Source organism: Spironucleus salmonicida, chromosome 6 (assembly GCF_000497125.1).
Source record: "Spironucleus salmonicida strain ATCC 50377 chromosome 6, whole genome shotgun sequence".
Taxonomy (NCBI): domain Eukaryota; phylum Fornicata; order Diplomonadida; family Hexamitidae; genus Spironucleus; species Spironucleus salmonicida.
In genome coordinates, this window is record NC_090601.1 from 610,954 (window position 1) to 626,117 (window position 15,164).

At 28.6% G+C, this 15,164-nt stretch overlaps 8 protein-coding genes across 8 annotated transcripts; 3 read left to right on the plus strand and 5 right to left on the minus strand. All coding sequences in view use genetic code 6, as the record gives it.

Annotated features, from left to right (window-relative positions):
- Nucleotides 1-2,248: 2,248 nt before the first annotated feature.
- Nucleotides 2,249-2,716, minus strand: SS50377_25950 (uncharacterized protein; the record flags this gene model as incomplete). Its single annotated transcript, XM_067909772.1, has 1 exon — nt 2,249-2,716. The coding sequence occupies one exon, from the start codon at nt 2,714-2,716 to the stop codon at nt 2,249-2,251; it is 468 nt and encodes a 155-aa protein (XP_067762528.1).
- A 697-nt stretch (nt 2,717-3,413) lies between these two features.
- On the minus strand, nt 3,414-4,259 carry SS50377_25951 (uncharacterized protein; the record flags this gene model as incomplete). Its single annotated transcript, XM_067909773.1, has 1 exon — nt 3,414-4,259. One exon carries the CDS (start codon nt 4,257-4,259, stop codon nt 3,414-3,416), a length of 846 nt encoding a protein of 281 aa, XP_067762529.1.
- A 174-nt stretch (nt 4,260-4,433) lies between these two features.
- On the plus strand, nt 4,434-6,482 carry SS50377_25952 (RING-H2 zinc finger-containing protein; the record flags this gene model as incomplete). Its single annotated transcript, XM_067909774.1, has 1 exon — nt 4,434-6,482. One exon carries the CDS (start codon nt 4,434-4,436, stop codon nt 6,480-6,482), a length of 2,049 nt encoding a protein of 682 aa, XP_067762530.1.
- A 198-nt stretch (nt 6,483-6,680) lies between these two features.
- On the plus strand, nt 6,681-7,037 carry SS50377_25953 (uncharacterized protein; the record flags this gene model as incomplete). The annotated part of the gene is made up of 1 exon (XM_067909775.1): nt 6,681-7,037. One exon carries the CDS (start codon nt 6,681-6,683, stop codon nt 7,035-7,037), a length of 357 nt encoding a protein of 118 aa, XP_067762531.1.
- Nucleotides 7,038-7,350: 313 nt separating this feature from the next.
- On the plus strand, nt 7,351-8,460 carry SS50377_25954 (uncharacterized protein; the record flags this gene model as incomplete). Its single annotated transcript, XM_067909776.1, has 1 exon — nt 7,351-8,460. One exon carries the CDS (start codon nt 7,351-7,353, stop codon nt 8,458-8,460), a length of 1,110 nt encoding a protein of 369 aa, XP_067762532.1.
- Nucleotides 8,461-9,875: 1,415 nt separating this feature from the next.
- Nucleotides 9,876-11,753, minus strand: SS50377_25955 (DNA helicase; the record flags this gene model as incomplete). Its single annotated transcript, XM_067909777.1, has 1 exon — nt 9,876-11,753. The coding sequence occupies one exon, from the start codon at nt 11,751-11,753 to the stop codon at nt 9,876-9,878; it is 1,878 nt and encodes a 625-aa protein (XP_067762533.1).
- Nucleotides 11,754-13,119: 1,366 nt separating this feature from the next.
- Nucleotides 13,120-13,959, minus strand: SS50377_25956 (Palmitoyl-protein thioesterase; the record flags this gene model as incomplete). Its single annotated transcript, XM_067909778.1, has 1 exon — nt 13,120-13,959. The coding sequence occupies one exon, from the start codon at nt 13,957-13,959 to the stop codon at nt 13,120-13,122; it is 840 nt and encodes a 279-aa protein (XP_067762534.1).
- Nucleotides 13,960-14,578: 619 nt separating this feature from the next.
- SS50377_25957 (uncharacterized protein) lies at nt 14,579-14,986 on the minus strand (the record flags this gene model as incomplete). The annotated part of the gene is made up of 1 exon (XM_067909779.1): nt 14,579-14,986. The coding sequence occupies one exon, from the start codon at nt 14,984-14,986 to the stop codon at nt 14,579-14,581; it is 408 nt and encodes a 135-aa protein (XP_067762535.1).
- Nucleotides 14,987-15,164: the final 178 nt, after the last annotated feature.

The window sequence follows — 15,164 nt, forward strand, 5'->3', positions numbered from 1 at the left end:
TAGAGTTATTTTATATAGGAACTTAAGTCCGATGGAATATACCTGGTCGCGGGTGCAGTTTCGAAGTTTCTGGGAGATTTTTAAAAATTCTAATTTGGGAGTGACTTGAGTAGATATTCATTGTATACTTATTTGTGGTTTATCAGTTAGCGATATTTAGCAGACAGTTCACGCCAAAAATTAAAAACATTTTAGGCATTGCTGGGCGATGATGCTGCGTATCTACAATTTTAGAGAATCGCATTAACATTAGGGGTATATTGTGGTAGTAGATGATATGATGGACAACCGATTCAATTCTGGGGTTTCTGATTTCGTACGTGCCTAGATCACGTACACGAACATATGAGTATTATGCTCATCCCCCAAGCTAAATGAAACCAGACATAGAGTGCAAGCTGCATGCGGAACCAGAGATGGCTGACTTCGAAATGCAACCTAACTCTTTCATTGGAGATATACACGCAAGAATTAGCAGCCGGAGCAACTGCAGGTGGCAGCATTACCACTGTCCCGAAAATGAAGGAGACGCGTCCAATGGATTAGGAAGCCCTCGAAGTAACTTGGTCGGATATATAGGGAGTGCAGCTAGATGACCTACAGGGGTACAAGCTGGTCCGCTTCTTCTGGATACTACCATCATCCGCTAGAGCCAGCTGGTCTGAATGAATATGGTGCCCCTAGTATAACGGGACGGATCATATATACCTTAATAGATTAGAATAATTGTGAACATTTACTGTTGTTGGCTAGAATGGACCCTCTCTGACAAAATGTCTCCTGATATCCCTCCTTGGGTGCCGATATACGGATTATTATGCCATCACAAGCTCATAGCAGCGATGCATTCCTCAATCTCTCCTGTGACTCCTGTATCCTAAGACAATGGAAAGCATGGACGAGATATCCATGTAAAGTGTACGGACATACTTGCTGAGTGAAATTTATTTTTGTTGGACTTTATTGAAGCTTCCGGATTATATCGCCCAGCTATTGGTAGCTGGGCTTAATTTGTTCACCTCATAAAAGACTAAAATAGTCAGCTGAGCAAAGTGACGGTTTCTAGCTGCTGCCTGCTTTGAGTATCGGTAAAACGCTATATTTCATTGTTCAACCAAATCTGTAGCGCTTGCTACTTAATAACCAAAATACCGCCTAAAACACGCCTATAGAGTTTGCGACTCAAACTCACTCAAATTTTTCAAGCCAAAACTGACACTTTAAGTATCAGCATCCGCTGAAGCCTAAAAATTAACCTAAGCTAAGTTTTCAAGCCAAGGCAGCCATTGAGCATCACGGTGCTACGTAATTTTCGTACTAACTGCCCGATTTTTAAGCACAGCGGTCATACCAGCGAAATTACAACAACTCTAAAATTTTGCTTTCCGGGCCAATTTGCGGTCAAAATTTTCCATGTCTCAGTTCCTGAAATAGAAAGTTTGCAAAGCAATAACGGAATTGTCAAAAATCTCATGGGTCAGTTTTAGCTATTTATGAGATATGGATCCCGCATGCGGCCAAAGTACAAATTTTAGGATTTCAAGCGCTATGAAATTTTCGTTATATCAGGTGCTTTTGCAGACTGTTTAGACAAAATCTGTTTCAGCTGGTACTGAAAACCTTGTATGAGCGTTTTGATATAATGTTGATACGACAGTTAGAGGGAAATTCAGGTGCCTTGGAATCATATAATAAGCAACGGTATTCAATGAGGTGAGGATTTTAATTCTTGTGGTCTACCTGATATAACTGTGATTAACTTAAACTGAAAATGGTTAGGATTTGATGCATAGGAATATATTCTGACTCCTGATGGAGTGCATGCTATTTAGATGTAACTGAGTATGCTAATTATTTTTCAAATGTCACCTTGTAAAATGCGGTCGATAAAAGAAATTGAGATTACTTGAAAAGATTACGCTGTGTGCAGAGCCTTCGGTCGGCACTTGAGTTTGCAAAAATTTTGGTGGGTGTGGAGATTAGGGAGGAACGCATATGAATATATAAAATATTTATGGTATTTTATTAAAGGTAATATGCCTATTTACCATTTTATTTGCGTTAGAATTCTTAATACTTATCCATTTTTCAACTTAGCCAAGTATTTGTACATGGCTGAAGAAACTAAACTTCCAACTTTAGACGCATAGTTGTAACTTATGAAAAGGTGCAGGTTGAACATTGTTTATCTACGCTTATTCAATAGTATCTTGTTCCTAAAATTGTAGTATGGGAAACGTTTTAAACGTCATTACTGCTTCTAGAATTGTGAATAAAGGTTATAGTATAAGCTTTGGAAATGGGCTAAAGCACAACGAATATGCACAGTAAAGAGAACTCTGGCAGTAACAAGAATTACCACATAGAAAAGTAGGCTAGTGTTTACTTTAGTTCTGCATCCATGTCTAAAAATATGATTTTGGAGTTTAAGTAAACAGTGAGAAAACCAGCTTCTTTTCCTCATCGGGTTCAAAGGGATATTAACTTATACATTTTCCTTGTGTTGACATTCAAAATTTTTAGAAAATGATTCTTAACCATTAGTAAGTTCTACTGAAGCCCTTACGAGTCGTCGATCTAGTTTTTCACATATTTAAAAATCATTTAAAGTAGACTCTAGTAGATAAATAGAGTGTAATATACTAACTCTTGTAATTGGATTGTATATAAAAGTCGCATTTGGTAAGTAACATGTGACTGCAAGTAAGCTGATCATTTTTAATAATAAAGAATAACCTTTAATGATCTTTAAGAATATAATATTAACCAGATACAACTGTTACTACTCGATAATTATGATCTAGAATAGTATAGTCTGAGTATTACTATATTTAAAATCAAATCAAATATTCTATAATACTATATATTATAAATTTATTCTACTCAAAGTTTAAATTATAATTAAAAACATTAATTAATATTATTTTAAGATCAAATAATTTTTTTGATATATACATATTTTCTATTAAATAAGTATTCCATTAACAAAATTTAAATATTAATTTTGATTTATAAACATTCTACATCATAGTAATTACGCATTTTTAGTGTCCTAATTTACTGTTAAAAAAATTAGTTTTATACAAACCTCAAGTTTTAATAAAATAAGCTCAATTCGAATAGTAATAAAGGTTAGATTTTTATAAACTTTATCTTAATAATTATATAATCTGAGTCGAAGTTTATATGTTTAGTAAATAATTTATAAAATTCATTATTTTGCAGAAATTATGATAAAACTAATTTATATTATATTCAAATCCTATATCAATAAAGTTTGAAGAAGTATTAAACTCTTAATATAACAGTTATTACCAGTTTTTCGCAAATTACTGTTTACCCATATTGTTTATATAACAGTTTTTATGTTAAAAGAAAGAAATTAAATTTTAAAAAATTAAGTATATAAAAAATCATTAATATTGAATTATTGAATTTTATTCAAAATCAAAGGCTTCTGGTATTTATATTTCAGTTTATAGATCCAGTTCAGTATCTTAATTCTTGGATAATGTAGCTTCGCCATCCTTATCACTTAAAACTAGGCTTAATCTGAGTGGTTAAGATCTTAAAGGTCCGCTTGACCTACCACTAATTTTATTTTAAATTAGCATAATATCTTCTCTATAATCGTCTTGATTTAATTATTATTATTAAATTTATCGCTCTTTCTATTTCTAAATTTACCGCATGTCATAAAGTTCGCTCTCCCGCTAACATCTTAAAAACTATAGTTTTTATTCAGTTTTTGATACTATAGAATTAGCAAGTTAAGTTTATTGTGCTACAACTTAATTATGCATTGATTTCCTTGTGTCTAAATCATTCATACGGTTTCTAACAATTTTTGAACAATTCTACTACGATTTTTCTTTTTCTATATAGTTGATGGTTTTCTTCTTAATTAAAGTTTCTTTCTGTGATAAATATATTAACTATTTATCATTATTTATCGCCTTTACAGTCAGCATACGTTGCTTTAATTCTCTAGCTTATTTTAATGCTGCTCGTCGTTGCATAAGTTGTTGTTGCTCTTTTTCTATATTAATTTTATCCTAATTATGTATTGATGCTAATTATCGCTCTTATTATTATAATGCTAATTTATGCTAAAGTTACAGTTTTTAAAGTTTTTTATGTTAAATTAATTCTTCTTTAACTGATTTAACCATTGACGACTTTTATTATAAGTATACTTTGTGAGTATTTGCAAATGATTCTTGTATATTAGAGTCTATCGTTATTGGATATGAGGACATTTCTGACCTGGGACGATTTATCTAAAGAGTTTTGCTCATTGCGGAATGACATTATATAAAAATTATATAATACTTAACATATTAAAAAAAATTAATTTTATTAATGTAAACATTATTATTACATATTTATATAAAATAATATATATACTAAGTCCACTTCTAATATACGAATCAATGCTTCTCGTATTCTAATTATCTTTTTATAAAGACAAACATATTATCGATCCAACTAATTCCACGGCTAATATGACATCAAGCTATGAGCAACATTGGTAAATCCTTTCAGAAACTTCTGGTATCTGGAACCTAAAGTCTTTTGACACATCAACTAACAAAACAGCAGTTTTAGGCAACATTTCACTCTCTTTAACCGAGATTTCAACAATTTCTCCTACCATGAAGGAAACTAAAGGTCATATTTACGTATACGATGGATTTTACGCTAATTCGAACAAAGGGTAGCTTGTGAGCATTGGAAGACACTACTCAGACATAAATAAAGGCTTTATGCTAACAATTATTCCAGTAAAATTTGCTAAACATCCAGTGTTCGACCTCAATGACACTGTTTAACAAGCTCTTTACGATCAGGCCCACGACCCTTCATAAGCTTGGCCGAATGCCGCCCAAACAGCAATTACGCAGGAGCAAATCGACCAAATTGAAACGAAAAACGTCTCAGCCGCTGACTGCGCGATCCAGTTCTATTATGAACTATCCAAAACGCCATTGGACAACTCCGATCTGACCTACCCTCCAGATATCGCATACGGGTTCCAGGACTTTACAGAAACTGGAAATTAGAAGTTTTACCCGAAAATCACCTCTGCGCTCGTCTCGCAGAACTGTGCGTTCTACTTCAGAGCCCAAGGCCTTATTTACAACTCCGCGCACTAGATGATTTCGTCCTTCTACTACGCTATCCCGACCGCTATAGGCAACTTCCTCTCCATTCTGAGCGGTCTACGCCTCCTTTAGCTGCTGCAATCTCAGACGCGCGTCCGCAGAATCTCCCTTCCTGCGATTCTGCTAATTACAATATTTGACTTTGGGTTGGCGTTTATCCACCTCACTTTCTCGATGGCGATTAGCCGCACGTCCTACTCGCTCGTGCTATGCTCGGTGATGAATTTCATCTCCGCCAGTTTCATCGATACAACTATTTTGTCGCAGGTCTACAGAGCCTATTTGGCACGCAGAGGACAGCAGAACAACCCTCGCAATTTGTGCAAAATCGTGCTCATCATGTACGTCATGCTGTTCGCGTATCTGATACTATCTCCGTATCTCCCACCTTATGGAACTTTCCTACTCATTTTAGCGGCCAGCAGCTGCTGGGGGTGCTAGCTAGTACACTCCTTTATTGCATCAGATACTGGAAAAGCGCTTCCATTTGACTATATTTTCATATAATCGATCGTCAAGTATGCACCTGTCATATACTTCTACTGCTATAAGGGAAATTTCATGAATTAAGAGGTACGGACTTGGTACACATATCTGGGGTCGATTTGGTGTGGGACGTAGATTTTGTTCATTTTATTGCAATTTTTCGTCGGAAATCGATTCGGCTTGAAGATTAATTTCAAAAAAGCGCAGGTAGATTACAATTATGCAGACTAGTTCGTAAAGAATTTTATAATTAAAGATAGCAAGGCATTTGTCGATCCTTAGTAACTAATAAATTAGTTATAAGCTGACAATACAACAATTTTAGTTTTCTTAAAAAATAAAATATTAGTTTCAATTCAAGAATATGAAAATAGCAATTTAAATGCTGAGGAAACCGAAACCACTCCTTTAGTAAACGAAAATATCTCTATTTGCATGAATCCATTACATTCACATTCGCTTTTTTACGCTCCTAATCTCACTAAAGATCAACTATCAGAAGTCTTAGAGATTCCTTTGTTCAACAAGTCCAGTTGTTTTTATGCTTTTAATGAAAATGAAGCCGATAACATTTTAATTTGTCCTATTTGTATTGATTTCATTGATTTAGAAAATTTAGAGAATTTTAAATCTATAGTACCGTTTCACTCTAAGCAAATTTACGAAAAATATGAAAAAAAGCTAGTAAAACCTTGTCAGACTCTTTGGATTCCACCTTGCGGACATTGCTTCCATAAGGAGTGTTTGAGTAGGTGGGGTAATGAGAATTTGCAGTGTCCTGTGGATAGGGGTATAATTCCTCCAGTTGGAGAAGATGTTTGGTATGAATGAGAAGTTATTTAAATTTTTTTCTTTTACCAGAATAAATAGTCGAAAATATTTTTAGTTATTCAACAATGCAAAATTAACAATAGTGTTTTATTAGTAATTTTATTAAAAATCTAGAAAAATATAAAATTCGAAACTTAATATTACAATTTCTTTATATAGTTATAATTATTTTTTATTCATATTGATATTGAAAAAATAATGAAAAATAGAAAATTTAATTTAACATTTGACAATGTTAATACTGCATTAGCTCGCAATATTATTAAAATTAAATAATAATATACATCTAATATGCATATTAATTACTGTAAATCTGTTGTTTAACGATTAAGTTAAAAAAGCAAAGATGTAGATAATCTAGATTTTGGGATGGCATTTTAACGAAAAGAAAAATATAATACACCAGGTTGTTTAAATATATACACTAAAAGGGACTAAAAACTAATCACTGAAAATATCAAGAAGAATTTTTCTGGATTCGAAGTTATGGATTCTAGTAGGATAATGCAGTGTTTTAATTATGATTTGCTACTAGAAGACGATGATTGCGAGTGAATTTCTAAAACTAATATGATTTACCAGCCCCAATATATAAAAATTACATTAAAGTTAATATATTTATGAACATTACTAATATATATGAAACTTTATGGATACTTTACTTATTTTATATTTCTTCATATCTCGTTCTAGCTACTATAATTTATACTTGCTTATAATATTCTACTTCGTTTTCTTATTACCAGCAAATTCAACCTGACCAGATCTCGATTAGAAAATAATCATTTTATATAGTTAATACTAATAATATTTTTTAAATATTAAAATTATTATATATATTTTGAAATAGTTATTTCTTTCCACACAAATGAAATGTAGAAAATGCGACAACCTGATTTAATAGTACAACAAGCTACAAGACAATCACACACAACTTTAACAACTACTTATTTAGAAAGCTTCTTAGAATAGCATTTTTTCCCCGACATTTCGTCGTGTGGAAATCCCAAGCGAACTCTTTGTTGATGTCGAAGACCAAAACACATAAACAGACCAATAAAAGTCTTCTTCTCTTTTATTTAATACTTTTGAGAAAACTGTTACTTAGACACTGTAAATGTTAAACGAAAAACTAAAAATTCAGGAAAACTCCCTAAACGTAGCAAGGATGGAACTGACACGTTACAAAGATCAAGAAATGCTCATCTCAAATTACCAAAAAACCACGCAGAATCTTACGTAGAAGCTATCTAAATTCTCCGTCTCTCCTATCTTAAACTAGTCTTAAACTATTGTTTCAATCACCTAACCAAATACTCAGACCAAAGACCCATTTTATCAATAATAAAATGAGTAATTATAAGAGTAAATTTCGCTTTTATAAGCTAGAATTACAATTTTAGAGATACCAAATCCTGACTCTTAACTGATATCATTCGAAAATTTAGCTATATCAGTGAACAACGAATAAAATAATTTTATTTCAGATGATCTAATTGAATTAAGGGAAAGGTTAAATATTTTGGAAATGGAAAACTCTACTTTACGCTGTCAAATTTAGGATTAGCATATGTTAAATTCGCAACTATCGATGACTCAGAAGTAACTTAAGAATAGTCAGTGTTTGCGTGAGTTTGAAGAAAACGAAGAACTTCAAGAAATGATTATGAAAGTTCGAGAATTAGAGAATTCTTAAAAGTAAGAAGGGGATTTTTAATAATTACAATTATAGTATAATACATTATAAAGTGTTCTGGAAGGCAGAATTAGTAAAAACTAGAATCTGTAAATTGCATTTTAGGAAGTTGAAAAGCTGTATAAATGTGAGATAGATAAGAATTCATAACTATAATTGTAACTTTAAGAGGTCAAAAAGCAGCTGCAAGCTAGCAGAAAAGTTGCAGAAGAACTTAAAATGCAAGAAAAGAGGCTTCTGGAGAAACTGTAATTTGAGCGGAGAAGGATGGGAGCGGTGTGATCAATTTAGGATATGAAAAGTAAATGGAAAATTTAGCGTGAACAGTTTAAGTTATACCCTTTAATATTTAATTTAACACATTATAACATTAAAGTATTTGAAATATTAGGCAATCGTTAATTTTATATTTCTATATCATGTTAATTATTTTTGTTCAAACTTATATATTTTAATTTTGTATAAAATAATTACAGTTAATACTAATAATAAGCACGATTAACTGTTCTACAGTTATATTTATTGTTAAATTGAAAAATTAGTTTACTCTAACGTAACATAGTATTATTAAGATATGATATATAGTATATATTACATTTTTTCAAATTGCAAAAATATTAATTTGAAAACTAGAGATAAATGTACATACTCTCAAGGAATTTGTAATATTAATAAAACTAATCGCAGTCTTGTTTTATATCAATAAAACTATTATAAATTACTGTATACTTGGACTAAAATATATTGACTAACTTTGATAATGTCAGTTAGTATTGAGTTGACATCTGTAATATTATATATGGTAACAATTAAAGAAGAAACAATATTATATTATTTTAATAGTAAGCAATGAAAATACCTTTTTGTGCGTTGATCACATTATTATCATTTTAATCAATGGTTTTTTTCCTGTTTATGCATAATGACTAAAAACTATCTACCTGCAAAATATAGATTTTAATAAACTTTAAAAAGAGCAATCTTGATTAGTGTATTTACTAAAAATATGTACCACCAGTACCTACTAAAAAATTACATATGAATAAAATATTATCTTATTTTATCTTCCTCTATTATCAAAATATTATCTTACATAAAATAATATGAGGAAATCTTACTACGTGTAAAATGTTTAAACGTGGATAAACCAAAAGATAAAACTGTAAATAATTAATCATAGTTCATATAATTTCTTATAAAGAATAGAATATTAGATAAACTGAAATTTAGTAAATATTAAGATATTCGAAAAGTTAAATCTATAAATAATGATTAATTCAATCATGAATAATGATTTACTCTGTTGTTTCGCTATTTTTTAAAGTCTTTTTAACTATAAAATACTATATATTTGTATTTGTTATCAGGTTTAATGATTGTAATAATTTAGTTCTTTATTGTAATCAAATTAATCTGTAGTTCTTAATCATATCAGGTTGAACTAGTGCTCTTAATGTAGATATAATAAAATTATAGATTATAACTTTTTGGAAGTACAAGAAGTCGAAATTATTTAAGCAATTAATTTATATTGTTACCCATTATTTCTAAATACGAATGTGTGATTGTATTGTACTCTTCTCAGCTATTTTATATATTAATTAAAATATCTGTACTTAGTTGCATAAATTTAAATATTATACTTAATAGAGTAAAAACTTATAATAATATTTAAACAAATAATAAAGTTAATTAATTCATTATGTTTTAAAATGGAAATTTTTAGCATTAATAATATCACAGTTGGATTAGAGCCAAATCATCCATTAACTAAGTATCTTTTCATCTTGTAGGGTCTCACTATCACCAATAATAAAAAGCTACTATTTAGCTCTAGTAATACTGACATTAATTCTTTTCTAGTTATCCACAAACCCTGCTTGTTTATGTTTATTACTTCGTGTCATGCTTAAAATTATTATATCTTTTTCACGTCCTTAAAAACTATCAACAGTATGTATTTCTACTTCGCTATTTTAAAAATTCTTAGATAGAAGATTAACTTAAGCTGAATAAGGAGCTATAATACCAATATTTTCAAGTTTCGTATTTTTGCTTAATAAATTTATCAAATGCATTACTAACTGAACTTCACCATAATTGTTTATATATTCTTACTTCTTAATTTCATTGATATTACAATTTTTAGTATCAATAAAAACAATATTTTTACTACTAACTATAGGATTTTTAACTTTTATGTTGCAATGACTAGTAAGTTTGCCATCATAAAAGCTAATGCTGGGAAAATTACATATTTAAGGCCCAAAACGATATGAAATATCCAAAAAATCAAAATCAAAATCTTTTTATTCATTTTGGGTCAATCGTTCTATCGTAGAAACAGAAAAGTTTTAAATAAGTTTTGCAGCTGGATTTATAATAGTAGCATCTAATTAACGGGGGTCTCCACAAAGAACTAAACCGCCACTGCACTTTAAAATAGCAGCTGCTAAATCCACATTAAGAGTTTATCCAGCTTCGTCTACAACGGCTAGATCAAATTCTTATTTAAGAGTTGTAGCAAAACTTAAGGTGCAAGCTATGATTTTCTGCTCGGCATAAACTTATTCACTAAATTTGTTAATTGCAATGCGCAAGGAACGATTCGCTTCGTTTAAATTTATTTTAGCAATATCTATTTATGACCGGATATTAATCTTTAATGCGTCCTTTAATAATAATTCACAGTTTTATACTAATAATAATTCTTCTTAAAGCTCATTGTATTTACTTTATATGATAATTTATTCTAATGTAAATTATTACATATCAGGGCTGATACGAGATAGTGAGCCTAATCTCAGTCCTTTTGTTTTTAAAATTAAATTATCAACCGCAATATTCGATGATGCTGCTATTAATATATAATTTTTAGGATTTAACTTTTAGTACATTCTTATACCTTCTGCTAATGTATAAGTTTTTCCTGTTCCAGGCGGTTCTTAAATTATAAGAAGTTATCCTTTCTTTATTTAAGCTAGCTTAGATGCTGCAAGTGTTTAAGATAAATTCAAAGTTGGAAAGTTTAACTATTTAAATTAAATTTTTTAAAATTGCGGTTTTGATGAGAAAATAGCTATATGCAAAGGCCTGTTCTTTAGTGCATTGATAGATTCAGTATTACGTTCAGCACTTATATCTGAGTAGCCATCTGTTATTATGTATTGAGATGAGTTAGGTTGATCATCTAAACTTAGATTTTTATTATTTACTAGAATTTTAATTTATTTGTTATTAACTGACAATATTGTTGCGCAATCTAAAAATTATAATTATTAACTAAAAATATAAACTAACTATTTTTAGCGAAAGTTTGAGGGATATAGAAGCTCAAATATTATAGAATATTAATGCATACGCTCTTCATATTATATTTATTATATTTCTAGATTTATTAGTGCTTTTCCAGTCTTTACTAAATATTACAATGATTTTGTTGGATGAAGTTTTAAGAATGGATATCTTTTCTCATTAAACTCGAATCCATCTGGTAATTAAATTTATCTTATTTAAGCAATACGCTCCAACCTAATGCCTTGATAGTTGTCTTCATAAAATGCATGCGAAGGCATTTTCAAAATATGTAAATATCTTTATAATGAATATATGTATCAAATATACTGTATGCAGAATAGTACAATTCAATGCTATTTCTAACAAATTTAACATTGAACTAAATTAATTGTGTAATATTTCACAAAAGTAGTAAATTAAACTTGTCGAATAAATTTATTATATAATATATATGTATATATTGGTATTAATTTTGTTGAATTTTGTACGTATTTTAGTTCTAAAAGTCAACTTATCAGTTGAAATTAAACAAAATATGTAATTTAATTGATCAATACTAAGTATTGCTTAAAGAAGTTAAAATTTAATTCCAAATGCAAGCATACTATTTAATATTATTTTTTCGTTTTTATTTTCATTAAAATAAATGAGTATAAATACAATATACTAGACATTGATTCAATTTTTAAAGTTATTACCAATATCAATTAATAATCGCTTATACATTCTAACAAGATTAGGATTTTTGTACAAGAAATATTATTAGAAATAGATTCTCTCTTTCTATATAATGCCAATATTTGGACTAGTTAGCTATGCGTATAGTATAATAAATAAAGCAAATAGTTATATTTAATACTAATAAGGCAAATTATTCAAAATAAAATTTACTAAATGAAATTATTATAATACTTTTAATACTGAATAAGAAAGTTGATTAATGTATATTTTATTATTAATTAATTTTATATTTTAAAAGTTATTGTATGTTATAAGGTTAACTTCAGCTATATAAACATAATTTATCAGAATAATTTTAATAATCAGTATAGTAATAGGAGGTAACCAAGATAAAATAACTATTAGAATGTAAGACAGATTTGTATATTAAATGAAGAACATAAATAACATTTTATGTGTGTTTTTTACTTTTGGAATAAATCTCATATAACAACCTTACAGTGTGAAGCACTTAAGGTATACTTAAAAAGTTTGGATAATTTTACAATTTAATGAAGTTTAATAATAATGAACCATGAATAGCATTATGTTATAAGTTACAAGTGGCGAATTGAATCTTACCTAGTAAATTATACCTCCCCCTCTGTCTCAAAAGAGCAATGATAAGTGGAAGAATGTATATACCTATATTTAAATAATATTAACGATAGTAATAACAGCAAATCTGATTAACTTTGTATGCAGTAGATAGTAATAATAATTTTAGTGATTATTAATTGAAACTATCTGAGTATGTCATAAAACTCGTTACAAACTACAAAATAAATATTTTAATCCTAAAATGTTAATAACTCGTAATAGTAATACTTTTACGTTAGTGATAAGTTGTATCTTACGCAATTTATAGTCAAATTATTATAAGTTATTATATATTTTATAATTATAATAAAATAAAATAAGAATTCATTTCAATCTTGGAATGAGTATATTTTCAATAAAATTATTGTTTAGCACATAAGAAAGATGATCTAAATCCGTTTAAACAAATTCAATTCTGCCTTATTCAACCATACTCCTCAAACCAAATGTATCCTCTTTGTATTCAGGTCTATCTTAATATTCAACAACGTCCTTATCTTTATTTTCTTTAAATACACCAAAGAAAGTACTTTACCATGGTGTTATAATACCATCATTTGGTCCACCAAACAATACGATTTATGCCACACTCATAAAATTTTCTTTACGCTGCTAGCTATATTCTCTAATATTATCTAAAATAGCTAAAGAGGTTGACCTTTCTTGATACACTTCAAGTTAGTAAGGATCTCTCCAGTAATTTGATGCTCCAATACCATTTTGCCAAGAGTCTTTATAAACATGATTTTCAATATAATTATTAATAAACCAGGGGAAGGATACATGAAAACACTTACTTTTTCTGCCACAAAATTATCCACCTAATGGACCAGCTAGTGAAAAATATTTGATAACCGGTGGGGAATCATGTTAATGAAGTTCAATATATTATCTAAATAAATAAGATCCCTATGAATGTCCAATAGCATAAAATCCATTCTTAGTATCTTCATCATCCATGATACATGTTCTTAGTTCACTTACTTATTAGTTAATAGGAGTGACTATAGAGCTAATTTAACCATTACCAACCTCACAGTTGATGACTTTTCTATCTGGAAAAGCATTTTCAATTTTATGTTTAAGATGTAATAAAGTATCCTTATGATCCATGAAACCATGCATTATTACTATTGGAGTTTGAATGCTTAGCAATGCTATCATTTTTAATAAATTCTGTTTTAATATTATTATATAAGCATTATAATTATTTAATAGTTTATTTGAATTTAATTTCTCATATATAATATTAATTACGATATAAACATACAGGTTCAAATTATTTTTTTTATATATATTAAAATTAATTTATATAGCATAAAAATTTACTTTTAGATAATAAAATTGAGGTAACAATACATTACCTTCTCAAAATATTTAGATTAATAAACAATAAATGAATAGCTGAATTATCATAGATGATGAGAAAGTTTACGAATTTAATTACATCTTACTTATTCATTAGTTATTACGCACCAATATATATTGAAAATTATTTTAATGCTTTACTATCTATTGCATTATATTATATTAATACTAAATACATACTATAAATTATATATGATTTAAGTATAACATGATTAATATGGTTTAACAAAATATAATATCTTATACTTGATGTGGTATAATTGTAAATATTATTATATTTATTGAAATTTTATATAGATCGAATCTAAGCATTCAAAATAAGCAAATTTCATATTATTTTGATATTTATGCAAGTAGTAAATATATAATATATTATAAAGATATTACAAAATGAAAAAAAACCATATATAATATATCATTCATAATAGCAAAACTGTCCTCTACATCGCTTTATTATCATTAATATAACGATTATTTTTCTAGTAAGGATACAACTATAGTATTCATTTATAGTATCAGCCTTTTTATGTAGTAATTTTATTTCAAATATACTATTCCTGAGCTTCTCCTAGAGTGGAATTCTCAATAATTTTATTTCAGTTAACATTTCTTCATTATAAAATTTTGCTATATGTTCTTCGTTGAAGTCGGATAGTTTATGTTACTATAAGGATAGTGTACTAGAAAGTTCACATGCCGCTCTAGCATATAATGCTCTCTTTTTCCAAAATATTGCTTTTACTGATGCAGGTGAATTATCAGGCGGAGGAGTTATGTATTTAGATGGGGCTTGCTTAGGTGCAAAATATTTTTTTCGGCGCATTTATAAACTAATCTACTATATAATATATTAATATTAATAAAAATTAAAACACAAAAACTTCAAATAATTAGTTAAAATTATATTTTTTATATACATCTTTTAGTTAGCATGTTTGACCATGTAAAAAAATCCTTTATTCTAGAAAACTAGAGTATTTGTTATATAAAAGTAGTAAAAG